The sequence below is a fragment of the Myotis yumanensis genome, unplaced genomic scaffold, assembly GCF_028538775.1.
Source record: "Myotis yumanensis isolate MYYU_CA2020_CCGP unplaced genomic scaffold, mMyoYum1.0.hap1 SCAF_13, whole genome shotgun sequence".
Lineage (NCBI taxonomy): Eukaryota > Metazoa > Chordata > Mammalia > Chiroptera > Vespertilionidae > Myotis > Myotis yumanensis.
This window is the reverse complement of record NW_027223764.1, coordinates 43,961,447-43,980,327: the sequence shown is the minus strand read 5'-3', so window position 1 is coordinate 43,980,327 and position 18,881 is coordinate 43,961,447. Positions and strand designations below refer to the sequence as shown.

General features: G+C 43.4%; 5 protein-coding genes across 5 annotated transcripts in view; 4 read left to right on the top strand and 1 right to left on the bottom strand.

The window, feature by feature from the left end:
* The window catches only part of CFAP70 (cilia and flagella associated protein 70), a 107,573-nt gene extending 106,737 nt beyond the window's left edge, over positions 1–836 (top strand). The window contains 1 exon segment of the mRNA XM_070432969.1: positions 538–836. Within this exon segment, the coding sequence (XP_070289070.1) occupies positions 538–618 (81 nt within the window). The 3' untranslated portion in view covers positions 619–836.
* An 882-nt stretch (positions 837–1,718) lies between these two features.
* MRPS16 (mitochondrial ribosomal protein S16) lies at positions 1,719–3,267 on the top strand. Its single transcript, XM_070431953.1, has 3 exons — positions 1,719–1,878; positions 2,328–2,588; positions 3,031–3,267. Exons 1-3 carry the CDS (start codon positions 1,866–1,868, stop codon positions 3,162–3,164), a joined length of 408 nt encoding a protein of 135 aa, XP_070288054.1. The 5' UTR covers positions 1,719–1,865; the 3' UTR covers positions 3,165–3,267.
* A 2,510-nt stretch (positions 3,268–5,777) lies between these two features.
* DNAJC9 (DnaJ heat shock protein family (Hsp40) member C9) lies at positions 5,778–11,279 on the top strand. Its single transcript, XM_070432968.1, has 5 exons — positions 5,778–6,080; positions 6,243–6,383; positions 7,526–7,780; positions 9,642–9,725; positions 10,076–11,279. Exons 1-5 carry the CDS (start codon positions 5,901–5,903, stop codon positions 10,193–10,195), a joined length of 780 nt encoding a protein of 259 aa, XP_070289069.1. The 5' UTR covers positions 5,778–5,900; the 3' UTR covers positions 10,196–11,279.
* Positions 11,259–18,881, bottom strand: part of FAM149B1 (family with sequence similarity 149 member B1) — a 46,080-nt gene continuing 38,457 nt past the window's right edge. Inside the window, exons 12-14 of the mRNA XM_070432967.1 lie at positions 18,678–18,803; positions 15,910–15,988; positions 11,259–12,481 (exon numbers count right to left, since the gene is read on the bottom strand). Of these exons, the coding sequence (XP_070289068.1) occupies positions 12,408–12,481; positions 15,910–15,988; positions 18,678–18,803 (279 nt within the window). The 3' untranslated portion in view covers positions 11,259–12,407. The remainder of the gene's footprint in view (positions 12,482–15,909; positions 15,989–18,677; positions 18,804–18,881) is intronic.
* The window catches only part of ECD (ecdysoneless cell cycle regulator), a 77,264-nt gene continuing 71,262 nt past the window's right edge, over positions 12,880–18,881 (top strand). The window contains exon 1 of the mRNA XM_070432966.1: positions 12,880–12,897. The gene's annotated coding sequence lies outside the window, so the exon portion shown is untranslated. The remainder of the gene's footprint in view (positions 12,898–18,881) is intronic.

The following is an 18,881-nucleotide window of genomic DNA, read 5'->3' as shown; positions in this document are numbered from 1 at the left end:
GGGTGATGTGAACCTTTTCAAAATAAACTTTATTAAAGTTCTTTTACAAAGAATGCAAACTGTGAATGTTCATACCGCTTGATGAATTTTCATAGAGTGAAAATATCCATGTAACCAGCACAATTCTGGGGTCTTTTAATGGAATTACCATGAAATAGGGAAACATAGCCAAATTCCATCCAAAGGAACTGTGTTCTTTAGCTATGGCCCTAGAAATTAGGGGTCTCGCCCTAACGGGTTTGGCTCAGTGGATAGAACGTCGGCCTGCGGACTGAAGGGTCTCAGGTTTGATTCCAGTCAAGGGCATGTACCTTGGTTGCGGGCACATCACCAGTAAGGAGTGTGCAGGAGGCAGCTGATCGATGTTTCTCATTGATGTTTCTCTCTATCCCTCTCTCTTCCTCTCTGTAAAAAAACCAATACATTAAGAGAGAGAGAGAGAGAGAGAGAGAGAGAGAGAGAGAGAGAAAAGAAATTAGGGGTCTCCACATAGGTATATCAGATATGACATGTGTCCCCTTCCTTCCTCCATTACAGCTAAAATTGAAAGATGAGACTCTGATTGCAGAGATCCACATGTTACAGGAGACTGTTGGCTTTGGAAATCCATCTTTCTGACTCCTTCCAGCTGAAGAATTTTCTGTATGGGACTGTGAGCTTTTTCCTTCCCAGAAAAATTGAATCCTGGATGCTTTACTATATGAGACCTGGGAATAAAGACAAGAGAATCTCTGCCACAAACAGAAACCCATTCATTTATTTCCACTGCTATCTTACTGCGTTATCAAATGCTACTGGTTGGTCTTACTTGTTGACAGTCAACTGGACGACAATAAAAAATGAAAATAAGAGATTCAAAATTCATCAGTGTGATTCTGGATTTAAGGCATACTGGAGTATATATAAGAATATAATTATATGTAATTAAGGCATAATGGGTTCGTTATTAGGGTTTCTGATGAAAGGTAATCAGGATAACTCCTGTAGGAAGTCAACTGCTAAGATCCCTGGTCAGGTGTACCTAATGGAACGTGGGAATTAGGCACCCGTTTCTAAGGTGGAACTAAAGGGAGAAAGCTCTTCGGGTCGCTGTATTAGGGCAAGATTATTAGTTGTGGGCAGGACCTTTGTATCCAACGGTGAACAGAGACTCTAAATAGGTCTTTGCTGAAGGCGGAGGTGCTCACTCCCTCTAACCACCTTCTCACAGAGGCAAACCTCACAAAGGAGGTAATTATTCTCGGGCTAAAGATGACCAGGAAGCACACTGCACCCCTGTCCTGGACCACTCACTGCACAGCAAAACCAGGAAAAAGCCCCCAACCCCCCTTTATTTTTTGGAGAAGGTTCAGAGAATAGGAGGGAAGGTGAGAGGCATATCAGTAAACACAGAAGGGTAAACTGTGCACTCATGTAGAGTCCTTTTCTAGTCCGGTGTCCCCCACCGTGCCCCACCAGGCCGGGACTTCAGCGCCCTTTCATCTCCGCGTTTCCGGGCTGCGCCTGGGCGCGAGCAGGTGCCCCCCGGAACGCCGGCTGCAGGAGGGACTGGCGGGCCCTGCGGCGCCTGCCTCGGCCGCTCCCGGCTCCTCTGACCCTCCTCGCCCCGCGAGGACTCGCGTCAGCACGGCCATCCCCGCAGCCGGTGGAGTACGGACGCAAAGTCCACCGTGTTGCATTATGGGAACTGTGGGGGCGGAAAGGGCTGGGCGAGTGGACCGTTCACTTCCGCCCCGAGACCCACAGGCTTCGCTCCGGGCGCCGGGAGCCCGCGGTTTCGCAGCCTCGGCCCTGCCCGTCCGTCCTCCGCCCCGCCAGAGGCGGTAACGGGGCCCTTGCGGGCGGCGGGGCGCTCGGGCCGCACCATGGTCCAGCTCAGTGAGTGGCGGGCCCCGGGAGTCTTGCGGGCGGGCAGGACCCGGTGCAGCGGCGCCGTTCTAGGCGAGCTGGAGGCCATCCGGGCCGGGAATAGCCTCAGGGCCTTACGTTGGGTTCCCTCTCCCCGTCCCCCCCCCCACACACCCCGCCCGATTTTCTCCTTGAACCCCCCTGACACCGTGTGACATAGTAGCATCTTACAGATGCGGCAGCTGCGGCCCGACCTGTCACGGAGCCAGTCGGTGGCAGGCAGGCCTGTGCTGGGCGGGCGGGGGTGGAGGAGGACGTCGTCTCTGGCCGGAGTGCATGGGAAGGTTTCACAAAGAAGGTGTTTTCTAAGCCAGGTGGCCCCGATTTGAGTAGAAGTGAGGGTTTTCTCTGGAGGAAGAGGATTGTCTCCTGTACCTGGTTTTGCCCATTTTGTGCCTTGACCACTTGCTTCTCCACAGCTGCTCCCCTCCACAAGGCCTACCGTGGAGGCCGCCTGACCATCCGTCTCGCCCTGGGCGGCTGTACCAACCGGCCTTTCTACCGCATCGTGGCTGCGCACAACAAGTTCCCCAGGGACGGCCGCTTCGTGGAGCAGCTGGGCTCCTACGACCCGCTGCCCAACACCCACGGAGAGAAGCTCGTGGCACTCAACCTGGAGCGGATCCGGCATTGGATCGGCTGCGGGGCCCACCTCTCCCAACCCGTGGAAAAGCTTCTGGGTAACGTGGCTCTAGCCCAACCGAGAGATTTTAAGTTGAAGTCGATTACAGGGAGATGAGAATTCAGAATGATTCCCATTACCCTTGGGCTGCTCGGGGCTCGAGTGAGAGGTGAAGGGGCTTGTGATCGCATTGCCATTTTGAATCTGGTGACTTCCGTGGACTCCTTTATGAGGCTGAGATTTTATTCTAAAAGTGGGAACTGTGTGTCTTGAAGGGCTGTCAGTTTATCTTCCTTAGGTAAGGAAAATAGTGTTAGGAAGGAGATAACACCGATTGATTGTCTCCTTGCGGTCAGGAGTAGGTGGAAGAAGTGAGGAGCATGTTTGAAATCCATGCTCTAGGTCAGGTCGCTGTTAGACCGAAATCCTGTGAGGCTGCATTGCCAGGGAAACATGGGCTTGTACTGTGTGGTAATGAATGCCAACCCTGTTGTTTTTAGGCCTTGCTGGTTTTTTCCCTCTGCATCCCATGGTGATCACAAATGCTGAGAGGCTTCGGCGGAAACGGGCGCGTGAAATCCTCTTAGCATCTCAGAAAACAGAGACAGAGGCTACGGAAACAGAAGCAAGCTGACGTCAGTGAGCACAGCAACAAGATCAAGGTCAAAGTCCTCTTCAGACACTTGTGCAGAGTTCTTATTAGATTTAGAGGTCAATAAATGGCGTTTTCCATGTCATCCATGTTCTGGCCTGGCCTGAGCGGGGTCCAGGGGGAGGTTTGTTCTTGTGTGACACAGGGCTACTAATTCACTTTCTCAGCCTTCGCCGGGGGAAACACAGTGGCTGTGGAGTGGGTTGGGCTTTTGGGTTGGACAGCTCTACAGTCTGCTGCCTTCCAAAACTTCCGTTTCAAAGTCCCCAACCAACATGTCCATGGCCCCAGTTTAATCTTGGCAGAGCTAAGATTTAGACTGCAGTCTGCCTACTTGGGGAGCCCTTTCCAGTACATATTGTTTGTAGTGGGATGGGGTGGGGGAATAAGCAAGGATGAGGGACTTTTCAAATGTCCACTTAAAAAGTCAGTGATAGAATCAGGCTTAGAAATCATGTGCCAAAAAACCCCCACAAAATATTACTTTATCTGCTCCACCCTAATTAACCTCGGGATTCTTCAACCACAAGCATGGAGTAGATGATTTTAGTGCACATGCTAGATAAGATTTCAAATTTTGGCACAAGACTAGGATGTAGGAGATTTATAGAGGAGATTCTGAAGCCCTAAGAATATACCAACTAACATTATCCTCTGGATTTTATATTCTGAGAACAACTAACAGCCACCTCACGTGGGGTTATCAGTCTCCCCAGGATTGTTACTGGTTGCCTCCACTTGCTTTGAGGAGGATATGTGGAAGGCAGGGCAAACAGAGAGGAATTGACTATCCCTGGGTTTGATCTTGGACATGGGAAAGAAATGATTTGAAAATGATAGGAACTCTGGAAGTTTAAAAGATACCCTGGAGAGTTTGGTGGGAGAAGCTTTAATCGATAGTGCAGAAGAGAATGTGATTTTGAAAAGTATTGATCAGTGAGGGGAACTACTGTGAAATGGGTTAAGGTATTTATTTTTACTAGTAGCTACTGAGTTTCTGTCACCTCATGTGTCCACTTTGTGCCCTTGTCTGTCCTTTGTCTAAGATCTATACCCATATTTCCTGTGGGAGCATATCTGCTCCCTGATTTCCAGTTTTCTCTAGCCCTAGCCTTGCTTTGGATCTCCAGGCCCCTATTTCTCACCATGTCTGGATGACTGCCTCAGCCTATCTTTATACCACCTTCAAATCTAAAATACTCAAAATTCATCTCTGCACTTAATTTATTTTATTTTTTTGTAGGTTATTTTTAAGCAGTTTTTAAAATTGTTTTATTGCTTAAAGTATTACAAAGAGTATTACATATGTCTCCTTTTCCCCTCCGCCCTTAACAATCCCCCGGCCTTCCCTACCCCCCAGTGTCTTATGTCCATTGGTTATGCTTATATGCATGCATACAAGTCCTTCGGTTGATCTCTTACCCCCGCCCCTCAACCCTCCCCAGCTTTCCCGCTGTAGTTTGACAGTCTGAGGCAGCTCTGCTTCTGTATCTATTTATTTTTTAAAATATATTTTATTGACTTTTTACAGAGAGAAAGGGAGAGGGATAGAGAGTTAGAAACACCGATAAGAGAGAAACATCGATCACCTGCCTCCTGCACACTCTCCACTGGGTATGTGCCCGCAACCAAGGTACATGCCCTTGACCGGAATTGAACCTGGGACCCTTGAGTCGGCAGGCCAACACTCTATCCACTGAGCCAAACCAGTCAGGGCTCATCTCTGCACTTTAGAAAGCATTAAAAAACAAAAAAAAACCCACCTTTGCTTCAGCAGCTTGTATTTTTATTATGATGAGGGTTTGGGTCATGTTATCTCCACCAAAGTGGAAGGTGATTCAGGAGCTGGAGGGTGAGTGGGAATGATTCTGTAAGTCCTGTCAGATAAAGAATTTTTTAAAGAGGTCTTTTGTGCCTTTTGTTTAGACTTTTTCTTGCAGGCCTTTAGGGAAGTACCTACTCTGTAGGCTACACGATTATTTGGGCCTTAGAGCTCTATGTACTGTCAGTACCGTCTTTGAAAAAATTACTGTTCTTCGAAAAAATACATGTGTATGAACCATGTGAAATTGCCAAATGCCGATGCTGTGCTGTTTTTTTTTTTTTTTTGCTAAAAAACAGCATATAGGTTCAACCTAATACGGACTTTCACGTATTGAAAAAGATTCCTCGCCCTGACGGGTTTGGCTCAGTGGATAGAGCGTCGGCCTGCGGACTGAAGGGTCCCAGGTTCGATTCCGGTCAAGGGCATGTATCTTGGTTGCGGGCACATCCCCAGTGGGGGGTGTGCAGGAGGCAGCTGATCGATGTTTCTCTCTCATCGGTGTTTCTAACTCTCTATCCCCCTCCCTTCCTCTCTGTAAAAAAGCCCAATAAAATATATTTTAAAGAAAGAAAGGAAAAGATTCTGCGATGAAGTGCCAGGTGTCTAGAGTGAGGGGAGTGGTGTCGCTGGGGAGAGGGCGTGGCGGCTCGCGCGCTACTTCCGCTTACGCCTACTCTACTACGCCCCTGGGCACGTTGACGCTGGGCTTTCCACGCCCCATTTTACAGCAGCCGTAAAGTGCGGTGTCGTGACCACGCCCTTTCTTGCGGCTCTTGTGACGCAGGCGCCCTGGGCTTTTTGCGCGGGAAAAGGCAGCAGTTCGGAACTAGCCGGGGCTGCTGGAACCCACTGTTTTCGCGGAGTCCGCCGCTGGCCCCGCGCCTCTGCCGGCCATGGGGCTGCTGGAGCAGTGCGAGCAGGTGTTCGGTACCGCCGACCTTTACCGGGTGCTGGGGGTGCGGCGCGAGGCCTCGGACGGCGAGGTCCGACGCGGCTACCACAAGGTGTCCCTGCAGGTGCACCCGGACCGGGTGGGCGAGGACGACAAGGAGGGTGCCACCCGCCGCTTCCAGGTGCGCGAGCCCCTGCCCCGCCTGCCCCGGGCGTCTGTGCTGCGGTCTAATGGCCGGCCGGCCCCTCCCGGGAAATGCCCGGAGCCCGGCCTGGCGTTTTCTACTGTTTCTCGCCGGCAGCAGTGAAGGGGCGAGGGTGACTTGAATGCTCTTTCCCCGCAGATCCTCGGGAAAGTCTACTCCGTCCTGAGTGACAAGGAGCAGAGGGCCGTGTACGACGAGCAGGGGACCGTGGACGAGGACTCGGATGTGCTCAGCCAGGATCGGGACTGGGAGACCTATTGGAGGTTACTCTTTAAAAAGGTAGAAACGCCGAAACCGGTTTGGCTCAGTGGATGGAGCGTCGGCCTGCGGACTGAGAGGTCCCGGGTTCGATTCCGGTCGGGGGCATGTGCCTGGGTTGCGGGCACATCCCCAGTAGGAGATGTGCAGGAGGCAGCTGATCGATGTTTCTCTCTCATCGATGTTTCTAACTCTCTATCTCTCTCCCTTCCTCTCTGTAAAAAATCAATAAAATATATTTAAAAAATAAAAAATAAAAAAATAAAAAGGTAGAAGACTCTGGAGACTTTCACGACGATTCATTCCTATTATTTACTCAACAAATGCTTATTGAATGCCTCTGAGGCATTGAATTGTGTGTGAAGGAAGGGGAATTTGGCCTTGAAATATACACACACACAGGCATCCCCAGAAGATGCATACTGTGCTGGGCGTCTTTGCTGAAGAACAAATGTATTTAGCCACTGGGTGAGCCCCGGGTGTTTTTCTATGTACGTGTACACATGCCCTCTTACTGAGATGGGCCTTGCGTTGCCTGTTGATGTAGAGTGCTTGCTTGTAGTAGAAAGGGGGGTGCTTAAGTTTTGACAAGATGTGCCTTGTTTTACATATCCAAATGTCAGTCCTGAGTGTTTCTCTGGATCCCTTCCCACCCCTGGAAACTTCACTTAAAATTTCCTGGTCCTGCCGAAACCGGTTTGGCTCAGTGGATAGAGCGTCAGCCTGCGGACTGAAGGGTCCCGGGTTCGATTCCGGTCAAGGGCATGTACCTGGGTTGCAGGCACATCCCCAGTGGGGGATGTGCAGGAGGCAGCTGATCGATGTTTCTCTCTCATCGATGTTTCTAACTCTCTATCTCTCTCCCTTCCTCTCTGTAAAAAATCAATAAAATATATTTTTTAAAAAAAAAGAAAAAAAAATTTCCTGGTCCATAATTCAGTAGTTGTGAAGGTCGGAGTAGGGAGAGCAATGGAAAAGCTTCGGCTGAGAAAATTTTTGGAACGCTTTTTGGAGAATCAGGGATTGAGACCTGTATGTCCTTTACACCCAGTTTCAGCTCAAGCAACTGTTGTATTTTGGGAGAAACATTTCAACACCTAAATTTAGCTTTCCTAGAATACCTTTTAAAATAAAGTTAAAGCATATGTTTCTTATTTGTTTAGATATCTCTAGAAGACATTCAAGCTTTTGAAAAGACATACAAAGGTTCTGAAGAAGAGCTGGCTGATATTAAACAGGCCTATCTGGACTTCAAAGGGGACATGGGTCAGATCATGGAGTCGGTGCTGTGCGTGCAGTACACGGACGAACCCAGGATAAGGAACCTTATTCAGCAAGCCATTGACGCTGGAGAAGTCCCATCCTATAAGGCCTTTGTCAAAGAATCGAAGCAAAAGATGAATGCTAGGAAAAGGAGGGTAAGACTTTGAATGCTATTTATTATTTATATATTGACTGCTTCCAAAAAGAATTTGAGGATATTGACAGTAATTGAAATATAGACAAAACTGTGAAATAAGGATAAGGACTAACTTGCTATGTAGTTCTCATCTAATAATATGAGCATATCAGTTCATCGGGAGAAACTTGTTTTCCCTGGTATGTTGTGCTTCAGAGGATTTTACTACTGATTATTTAAATAATATCATCTTGAAATATTTGTCATATGGGCCAATTCTTGTACCTTTGCTGAGGCATTTCTCAGTAGTGGGGTTCAGATACCTAGGCTTACACAGTGGTTCTCAGTTAAGGGGTGAGGGAGAGGTCAACAGACTCTTAAAAAGAAAATACTGTGTCTGCTTAATACAGATTCCTTTGCTCTTGCCCAGGTTGATTTTTGATTTGGGTCCTGAATATACATGTTAAAAAACTATTGCGTTTACTTTTTAAATTCCAACTTTACTTTGAGGAACACTTTTTGGAGAATCAGGGATTGAGACCTGTACGTCCTTTACACCCATATGAAACTAGAGTTGGTGGAGGTAGGGATGGTGGTAGGGGAAAGGAACTCAAGGACAGCTGGGGTTCTGGGACGGAGTAGATTCAAAGTTGCAAACATCTGTGCCTCTGGTCTGGGGAAAAGCCAGACTGGTACCTAAGTAACCATTGCTTCTACCTGGCCTTCATAATGGGAACTCCATGGAGAGTATACAGTGTAAGAGCAGACACTGCCCTTAGTTTGTGTGGCTGGATTCGGGGTGAACGTAGGTCTGCAGCTTTTAGATACAAGATGACACAAAGGAAAGCTGAAGTATGTTGAGAAGTGGAATGTGTATCAAGAGCTATCGTTTTGACTCATAGGGTACCTTTATTTAGACTCAAGCAGTTCAAGTTGGTGATTATTTTCTCAGGTGAAACTTAGCACAGCAGTATCTAGCAGTAGGATATTAGCTTGAGAAACTTCTCTAGAGTATTGTGAGGAAGGGTTGGCAGTTTTGAGAGCGATTCCAGCAAACGAACTTGGGAAGGGGGGTACAATATCAAAAGAAATTGGATAAAGACTGAAAGTAGATAGTGGAAACTGTGTCTCTTTATTGGAATAACAAGGTCCTAATGTATCATCATTCCCACTATTAATAGTATATTACTATTTAGAAAATTCACGGGGGTTGGGACCTCTTAATAGTTTTAGCTGTTGCCCTGAAGGAAAAAACAACTTATTAACCTTTACCAAGGTACTGTAGTGGTATTTTGGAATCAATGCCCTAGTAAATTTTGGTCAAAAAAAGTGGCTTTGAAATCAGGTAAAGAAAAGTTAAAACTGAATTTGTTAGCGTTTATTCTGACTACTTGGGAAATTTTAAACTAGGGTTGCTTTCAAAGCTACCACCAGTCACATGTAGTAAATTGGGTTTCCAGAGGAAGACTCTGAGGTGCCTTTATCCTGGCAATATTTTTGAGGACATCCTTGGTTAAGCTCTCCATGCATTTTGTTTTCCTTCCTATCATCACATGGTTACTAACATGTTAAGCGCCCAGTCAGTCACTGGTGACTGACACTATACTTTCTGTCCGGAAGACAAAACAGGATGGGCGCTTAACGTGTTAATACCAAACTACTTGCTACCCCTAACAAATTGAAATGGGGAAAACTCAGAAATGCTTACTGGAATCAGAGGATATACCGCTTGCTGTCAGCAATTTTGCCTTTTAATGAATGCCGTGTTAATGTAATTTTATTCTAGATAATCCTCAAATTGAAAGGGACTTATAAATTTGCTTTTGGCAAAGGGTATATTTTTAGGATGCCATGAAGTCACATGTGAATATCTGTTGTAGGCCCAGGAAGAGGCTAAAGAAGCAGAAATGAGCAGGAAGGAGTTAGGACTTGATGACGAAGATAATTTGAAAGCACTCATTCAGGTAAACTTGGCAGCTGTCTGTGAAGGTTTGCTGCCATTGCCATTTCTTTATGTTCTTGTTCTGATTCCTACAGCTATTTTGGAGTATATGTGTAATGTTTTTTTTTTTCTTTTAAGACCTAATTCATATATCATATTCACCTTTTTGAAGTGTACAACTCAATGGTTTTTAATATATTCATCAAGTTGTACAACCATCAGCACTAATTCCAGAATATTTCATCACCCTAAAAAGAATCTCTTTACCCAGTAGCAGTCAGTCACTCCCCATTCTTCCTTCCCACCACTAAGTACTTCTGTCTCTTTCAATAGTCTTGTGTTTTGAAAGCTTGTGTTTTGACTCTCAAACAGAACAGACAAAAGGATCGGCAAAAGGAAATGGACAATTTTCTGGCTCAGATGGAAGCAAAGTACTGCAAACCTTCCAAAGGAGGAGGGAAAAAAACAGCTCTCAAGAAAGAAAAGAAATAATGGAATTTTCTCTTCAAAGGTCGTTAGGGGTTAATTAGTGCCATTGTAGGAAAGGTAAAGTTAAGATCTGAAGACAAAAGTCAATTCAACCCTTGAGAAAAATTCTCTTCCACCTAAACTATTCAGATTGAGAATGTAAACCAGTCTCTCAACCTGATCTTATATCCTAGAAATCCCCTGACAGTCTGTGAAGTCCAGTCCTCCTGTGAAGGAATTTGGTGATGGTCATTGAGGAAAGAGGGGGAGGTTGGTATATTCTGACAGCACTTGCTTCTGTGGATCTTTTGTACAAGGTACTTTACCTAGAATGTGGATCTGTCCATACTTCCGTTACCAGCTGTCATTTTGCCACAAGAATGAGCTGCAGAGTATTCAGAGCGATATGTGTGTTTATTAGAACAAGTACGCTACCTGGCTAGAATGTCTTCAGAACACTTGCTGGACATTGTCTTCTAAATACTTGACAGTGCTTTCAGTCTTAAAACTCTTGAATACATCCTCTCTTTTTGTTTTTGTTTTTTTACTCAAACAGGTTTTTGTACTCTGCTTCAAGTATAGGAGAAACAGATGTTCACATTACTTCAAGCATCTTTATGACTTAATACATGATTAAACTAAAGTAAAAAATGACTTAAATTTTTAATGATCACTGGGATATTACTGCTGAACGTCCTTGGGTAGGTCACTAAGCTTGTCTGAACTTGTTTTCTCATCTATGAAAGGGTGAGGGAGTTTGGGTAAACGACTTCTTAGAGACTCCCCTGACTTAACGCTAACTCTGAAAGGCAAGCCATCAGTGGTTTGTTTTCATGCGCTTGTGGTATTGATTTGTGAAAATAGTACAGAGATTTTCACTTATATTTAGTCAAATTGTATGTATTCATTAGAATATGTGGAAGTTTTTAAGGGACTGTTCAACTTAAAATCTCTGATTTTAGACTAATATATTTGATGCCATATGCCCGAAACAAGCCTGGTACCTTTATGTATCATGATTTATCAGCGATATAAACACATGACATGCTTTCAGTTTGTGATTATAAACAAGGTTAAAAAAATACTCTTTAATTGTATTAAAATATAATTTAATGCAGATTGTTTGAAGCATCTTTCTTCATATAATAGCATTAGAACACTTTGATATAAAAAAATTACCCCAATTTATGATCACTTGAATTTATCCCTCTGAAGATTAACAAGATTTAAAAAAAAACGGTATGATCATCAAAACTAAAGTTCAGTGAAATTTAAAAAAAATAAATTTAAGCCATAGTTAAAACCATTGCTGCATTCATGAGTACACTCAGGAAAAGGTCCATGGTAAAATGAGAAGAATGCCGAAGTTCTCTACTTCTGCTCTTAGGATATGTTGATACTGGAATAATCGCCAGGTGTCTGAAATTTTAGGGAATTGTATCTTGCTGGCTCACTAACAAAGATTCTATAAATTTTTTAATTGACTTTTAGAGCTACAGGAGAAAATCTGGCAAGTTGAGTTTAAAATTTGGAAAAAAAATGTGACCACTAAATTACTTTAAGAAAGAAGCGTAACCTGATATTAAGCAGGCATTGTGAGGTTGAGCTGTCCTATCTGAAAAAAGTAATATGCATTACGATTTATTACATATGCTACTTTACACTAGTGTTCAACATTTTTGTTTTTAATTAACCCTTCCATATCTTTCTGCTTATGGGATTGGACATGCAAAGAGAAAGCTTTAGGAATGACATCTGTTTGATGAGTAGCTCAAATTTTTGTCAGTCCTGTCTCCTGAAAATGATTCAAAACTGAGTACAACTCCAGAAATTAATATAAGCAGTATTCCAATGCCAGTGACAGCTTAATGTTATTAATCATTTGCTGTTTTCTGTGTATGTGTACTTTCAGAGAATCCTATAATAATTGAACTGTTCATTGTTAACAGACAACATGAGCAGTGATTTGGGAGTAGTTAATTCTTTTTGGGTACAAAACTTTACTGTCTAGTGGAATAGTTAATGCTGAAAGAAGACAGTACCTGGGAGTAGAAATAGTACCCATATAATCTTTGGCAGATGCTTTGTTTTCTCAGTCAGTTTTACCAAAATAACTCTTCATGAAGATAGCTTCAAGTTGTCTCTTGTAAACAAACTGCATCACACAATGAGTGAACACTGATTTATGAAGTCTTCCCACATGTTCCCTGTAGCCTGAAAGAGGTTCTCATTTGCTCTAAGGTCCCTGCCTGGTTCTAGAGACTGGTCCATTTCTGTTTTGAGTTTTTGTAGACCCATGTGATTGAGAACCTGTCAGACAAAGGACATCACAGAGTAACATTAGTAGACAGTCTAGATTTGGTAAACTCAAATTCATACCTAAGGGCTTTGTTGCTCCAATAATCAGCTGGGATTTAAATTTGGAGACTGGGAACAAGTAGTAAAGTATATATTTACCAAGGCAATAAAAACCTTGCATATTTTATGAAAAAACAAAAATCTATACTAAGATATAAAAGCAGTTAACAGTTGGAGAATCGAAGATGGCGGCATAGGTAAACACCGGAGACTGCGGCCGCAAACAACCACTTCAAAAATACAACTAAAAGACGGAACGGACATCAACCAGAACCACAGGAAGGCTGGCTGAGGAGAGACTCTTCAACTAGAAGGAAAAACAACAGCATTACGAGGCTCAGAGGAGGCGCAGTGTGGAAAATTTAAAGGTACGGTGGTGCGGTGGTGCGCGCGCAAAGCGGGCTGGTGGCTGAGGGCGCGGTTGTCGTTTTCAATCAGGAGGGAGTCTCAGACTCTGGGCTACAGATCCGGGCGAGTCTCTAGGCACCCAGACTCAAATGGGAGAAGTGGGACTGTCTGGCTACGGTCCCTCCGAGGTTTGCAGCAGTTGCTGGGACAGAGAGGCAGAGCCCCTGGGGACGGACTGAGAGCAGCCATAGCTGCTCCCTCCCCCCGCCCTGTTGATCCCGCCCCGCCCAAGCCCTGCGCAGAGCCATTTGCCGATCGCCTCAGGCAAAGGCTAGATTAGCACCTCCCCAGAGGACTGAAGTTTTCCACACAGCTGATTCCCACAGCCAGTCGGCCTGGTGGTCAAATCCCTCTAGTGTTAACTACAACAATTAAGGCTTGGCTAGAACAAGACTGTGCACAGAGACCACAAGGGGGTGCACCAAGAAAGCATAAAAGATGCAGAGACAAAACACATGACAGAAATGGAGGATATGGAGCTAAAAATTGCAATTTTGAGGGCTTGCAATAAACTTGAGCAGAGCCTCACGAAAACTAATGAGACCCTCGATGCTACGATAAAGAAATTAGAAAGTAAGCATACACGGACTGAAATAAAGAATATTATACCCAATAGCAGACCAGAGGAGTACAATAATCAAACCAAAGATTCGACAAAAAACACCCAATTGGAAAAGCAAAATGAAAAAAGAATCCGAAAGTGTGAAGATAGTGTAAGGAGCCTCTGGGACAGCTTTAAGCGGTCTAATATCAGAGTCATTGGAGTGCCAGAAGATGAGAGACAGCAAGATATTGAAAACCTATTTCAAGAAATAATGGCAGAAAACTTCCCCCACCTGGTGAAAGAAATGGGCTTACAGGTCCAAGAAGCGCAGAGAACCCCAAACAAAAGGAATCCAAAGAGGACCACACCAAGACACATCATCATTAAAATGCCAAGAGCAAAAGACAAAGAGAATCTTAAAAGCAGCAAGAGAAAGAGACTCAATTACCTACAAGGGAATACCCATACCACTGTCAGCTGATTTCTCAACAGAAACTTTGCAGGCCAGAAGGGAGTGGCAAGAAATATTCAAAGTGCTGAATACCAAGAACCTACAACCAAGATTACTTTATCCAGCAAAGCTATCATTCAGAATTGAAGGTCAGATAAAGAGCTTCACAGATAAGGAAAAGCTAAAGGAGTTCATCACCGCTAAACCAGTTTTACACGAAATACTGAAAGGTATCCTTTAAGAAGAGGAAGAAGAAAAAGGTAAAGATACAAATTGTGAACAACAAACATGCATCTATCAACAAGTGAATCTAAGAATCAAGTGAATAAATAATCTGATGTACAGCCGAAACCGGTTTGGCTCAGTGGATGGAGCGTCGGCCTGCGGACTGAGGAGTCCCGGGTTCGATTCCGGTCAAGGGCATGTACCTGTGTTGCGGGCACATCCCCAGTGGGAGATGTGCGGGAGGCAGCTGATCGGTGTTTCTCTCTCATCGATGTTTCTGGCTCTCTATCTCTCTCCCTTCCTCTCTGTAAAAAATCAATAAAATATATTTAAAAAAAAAATAATCTGATGTACAGAATGAACTGGTGAATATAATGAATCAGGGACATAGAAAGGGAATGGACTGACTATTCTTGGGGGGGAAAGGGGAATGGGAGATTCGGGAAGAGACTGGACAAAAATCGTGCACCTATGGATGAGGACAGTGGGTGGGGAGTGAGGGCGGAGGGTGGGGTGGGAACTGGAAGGAGGGGAGTTATGGGGGGGGGAAGAGCAAATGTAATCTGAACAATAAAAATTTAATTAAAATAAAATAAAAAAAGAAGAAAAAAAAAAGAAAAAGCAGTAACAGTTTTAGAGAGGAGTCCACTAATTGAAAAAGACTAAAATGTGTTTCACTTAAGTAAATGTTACACTAGTTACATCTGACCATCAGCATGGCTGAATGTAGTAACAGCTCAGAGGCAGGATTGCTTCTCTATGATGACTGATCCAATAAAATAATCCATTGAGCCGAAATCGGTTTGGCTCAGTGGATAGAGCGTCGGCCTGGGAACTGAAGGGTCCCGGGTTCGATTCCGGTCAAGGGCATGTGCCTGGGTTGTGGGCACATCCCCAGTGGGAGATGTGCAGGAGGCAGCTGATAGATGTTTCTCTCTCATCGATGTTTCTGGCTCTCTGTCTCTCTCCCTTCCTCTCTGTGAAAAATCAATAAAATATATTAAAAAAAAAATAATTATCCATTGAAAGTATTCAAAGACTACCTCACTGCCACTAGAAACTGAACTAGGAGAATTCACTTGGACTATAGAGGTCGTTGGAGGCAGGTTATTTTTTAATATACGAGCTGATTAATCTTATTAACAGCAAACACAGCAAAACATTTTCACCTACAAAATGAGAATGACCTGGTGGTGGTAAGACCATTTTAGGAAGAATTAAGACATTCTTAAATTTTCTCCCACCACTTAATGCAAAAATAGAAGCATAGAATATAACTTAGAAACCAAAAAGTAAATGGGAAAGACTCAGACTCAGAAGCATATCTTGACATTTTAGGATTTTGTTTTGTCTTACCTTGCCTAGCAGGATAACTGACCAAAGCATTTAATCTATAGCAATATGAATTTTGCCTACATAATGCAGTGTTTAAATGTTAGGAAAGTGATTTATTTGGCTGAATTACTTTTAGATTTAAAAAAGTTCTATATACTTTGACAGAGTGGTGAGTCTCAGGTTGATTTGCATATGAGAAAACCAAAATCCAGAACTTTTTGGCTCTGAACTATAGCGCTCTTCTCTTTATTATACCCCATCTTCCAAAATGAATTTGAGGTGACTTAGAAAATGTAGGAAAACAAAATATAATAAAACCCGGAGGAAAGGAAAATAAGCATAGGAAAAAATATATAAGACAAAGAAAGGCAGGGTCTTAACATAGCCGCATAGTAGTCAAATAAGTCATGGCCTCACCTGTCGCTCCATATCCCCTACCAGGTCGGGCCTGATGAGGATACTCAACAGCACATGAATGACGATACTGCGTGTCCGGCTGAAAAAAAAAGTGGAGACACTTTTTTCAATGCTATGTCTCCCAAAGTATAATATGTTAGTAGATTTACAAGGGAAAACTTTGAAATCAGACAACAATTTAAATGGCATTATCTGCTAATCCTATAGATAGGTTGGCTGAGTGCATTCTGTTATATTCCAAAGAAAAAAATCCCAAGCCAGAAGCCCATAAAGCCATTTGTTAACTTGTAAAAATGGCAAGTTCTAGAATTTTATTAATATGCCTTTAAAAAATCTTAGCATTGATAAATAACCCATGTGGTTTAATGTTTCTAAATATAATTGGCTGCCCAGGGAATGTAATCCAATTTCTATTGCCTGCTGACTGCTTAAGACAACAGAACAGAGCCTTTCAGTAGCATTGAAGTATCGATGACTTGTATACTTGAAATAGGACTCTCGATATGAATCTCAAACATTAGGTCTGACTAAAATATTAAAATGCAAAATAACGAAAAAAGCTATCCAGCCATCTCGCTGGCACTTCTGGGATAAAAAAAAAACCTCCCTCTGTTCCATGTCAGAGCACTAAAATCAAAAGATTTCAGGAATTTTTTTCTGGTGAAGCCCATGTTTTTGATCAGGTGTCAGCGCAAACTTCGTATTTGTAGAGGGCCAGATTGTAAATGTTCTAGACTTTGAGGCGCACACTGCTGCTGTTGGACCTACTCAGCTCTGCATTTGTAATGGAAAGCAGCCAGAGACAGTACGCGAATGAGCGTGGTGGCTCTGCCCTCATAAAACCTAATAAAACAAAACAAAAGCAGGTAGTAAGTCAAATGGCTCATGAACGGAGCTTGTGGACTCCCATTCTAGGTGAGAACAGTGCTGGTCTGGCAGTGCCTGGCCAGGCCTCTCATCTAGTGCTCTCAGTTACACTGAGCAACTAGCTCATATCCCTTTTCATGAGAGCAAATTGGGAGAGAAATGGCTATGGTAAGACATTTTTACTTTTATTATTATAAAATATGAAAATGAAACTGAATTTTTTTCAGGTGTTCAGCTTTACTCCTAAGGTAACCAAAATTAAATATTTGATATGACTCTAACTATAGAATATAATCATTAAACACTGCTTAACAAATGATCTGGATCAAATTATGAGAATACAAATGTAATAAAGGTTTTCAAACTTCTTAGGATTCACATCTAGTAAGAATTAGAAATGCTCAGAGTTCCCTTTTGCCCCTGTTTTAGATGAATCTCACCCTAAAATCAAGCCTTCTGAGGTCTATTGGGGTGAAGTGTTCCCCCCAAGTTTATATCTGCCTGGGACTTATGAATGTGACTTTATTTGGAAATAGTATCTATACAGATATAATCAAGTTAAGTTGAGGTCATACTGGATTAGGGTCATACTGAATTTCAGGCCTAAATTCAGTGACTGGTATCTTTATAAGAGGGAAATTTGGAAGAAGGCTATGTGAAGACAGCAGGAATTGGAGAAGCATCTGCAGGCCAAGAAATACCAAGGATTGCTGGCAGCCATCAGAAGCCAGAAGAGATTCTTCCCTAGAGTCTGCAGAGGGAACATGGCTCTGCCGACACCTTAATTTTTGACTTTTAGGCTCTGGAACAAAATAAATTTCTATTGTCTTAAGCCACCCAGTTTGTCATAATTTGTTATGACAGCCCTAGGAAATTAGTACAGTGTCCGTCCATTCATTTATTCTCATTCTAGTGGAGGAAAGATTGTATGGTGTTTTAGGCTTTAACAGTTCCCGAGTTGTGAGTTGGGATAAGTGGGCTAAACACCATCCTGAAAACTGGTATAGGCTGAAAGTGTGGCCCCAGGCACTTTCCTGGCTCAACAAGCCCTCTTGTCACAAAGCAGAGGAGGTGGGCTGAGCTCCTGGCATACAACTGGGCAAGGTCAGTGCATGACCGGTCTCCCAACCAAGTTTTTTCTATTACTTGCTTAAAGGTAAAGGGCTAGGAAATGTACGAAGTAGTAAGGCAATGTTAGCATCTCAACTAAAAGCCCATCCACCAGTCCACATCATCATCTGATACCACTATTGGTATAATTCCATGAGAGCAGCGTTAGAGAATGAATTTATGCTGATCTGATATGCACTGGGGTTTAACACTTTTTCTTTTTTTTTTTTTGCTTATTCTCAGAAATATCTAACTTTAATTTTGTTTAGAATTTGTAATTTATACATCAGGCGTTTGTGTGTGTTACATGCTGCTGAGTTGGCACTGACTCCTGGTGACCCTATGAGTGAGTGGTGTCCACAGTGTTCTGTCCTCAGCGGCCCTGCTCAGCTCCTGTCGACTTATGCCTGTTGTTTCTGTTATGGAGTCAATTCATCTCATATCTGGTTTTCCTCTCTTCCAGCTGCCTTTTATTTTTCCCAACATTACTGTCTTTTCCAAAAAACCCTGACTTCTCATAATGTGCCAAAAATAGGATAGCTTCAGTTTGTCATTTTAGCCTAGAGTGATATTTCAGGTTTAATTTATATTCTACCTTATTCTATAAGTTAAAAAAGTGAGTTGCAAAGACCAGTTAGAATTTCAGCAAAATGTACTTACAACACTTTTTATTGTTAGAACCTCAACTTTTAGCTTGGAGTTGATGAAGCCTCTATGTAATGTCTTAAGTCTGCCAAACTAGTTTTTTCCTTTCCCCAACTACCAAGACCATAGAGGAAACATGTCACTACCAGAAATGACTGAGTTGTATTGGGCCTGGAGAAAAAGTCAGGTAAAAGGAGCCTCTCCTGGGGCTGCTGACGTTTAGGCTCATTCACCACCGCACTTCGAGCTCGATTAGAATCGCCATGGGTTTTCTGTGGAGGAGGCAAAGTTACAGAAACAATTAAAACCATTTATTGTGCATGTCCTATATCAACCCTACTGGGTATGGT

Coding starts and splice junctions, on each gene's coding strand:
- DNAJC9 (XM_070432968.1), top strand. CDS start 5,901: ATGGGGCTGCTGGAGCAGTGCGAGCAGGTGTTCGGTACCGCCGACCTT. Junction 6,384..7,525: donor GGAGGTTACTCTTTAAAAAG/GTAGAAACGCCG, acceptor TTATTTGTTTAG/ATATCTCTAGAAGACATTCA. Junction 9,726..10,075: donor ATTTGAAAGCACTCATTCAG/GTAAACTTGGCA, acceptor ACTCTCAAACAG/AACAGACAAAAGGATCGGCA.
- MRPS16 (XM_070431953.1), top strand. Junction 2,589..3,030: donor ACCCGTGGAAAAGCTTCTGG/GTAACGTGGCTC, acceptor TGTTGTTTTTAG/GCCTTGCTGGTTTTTTCCCT.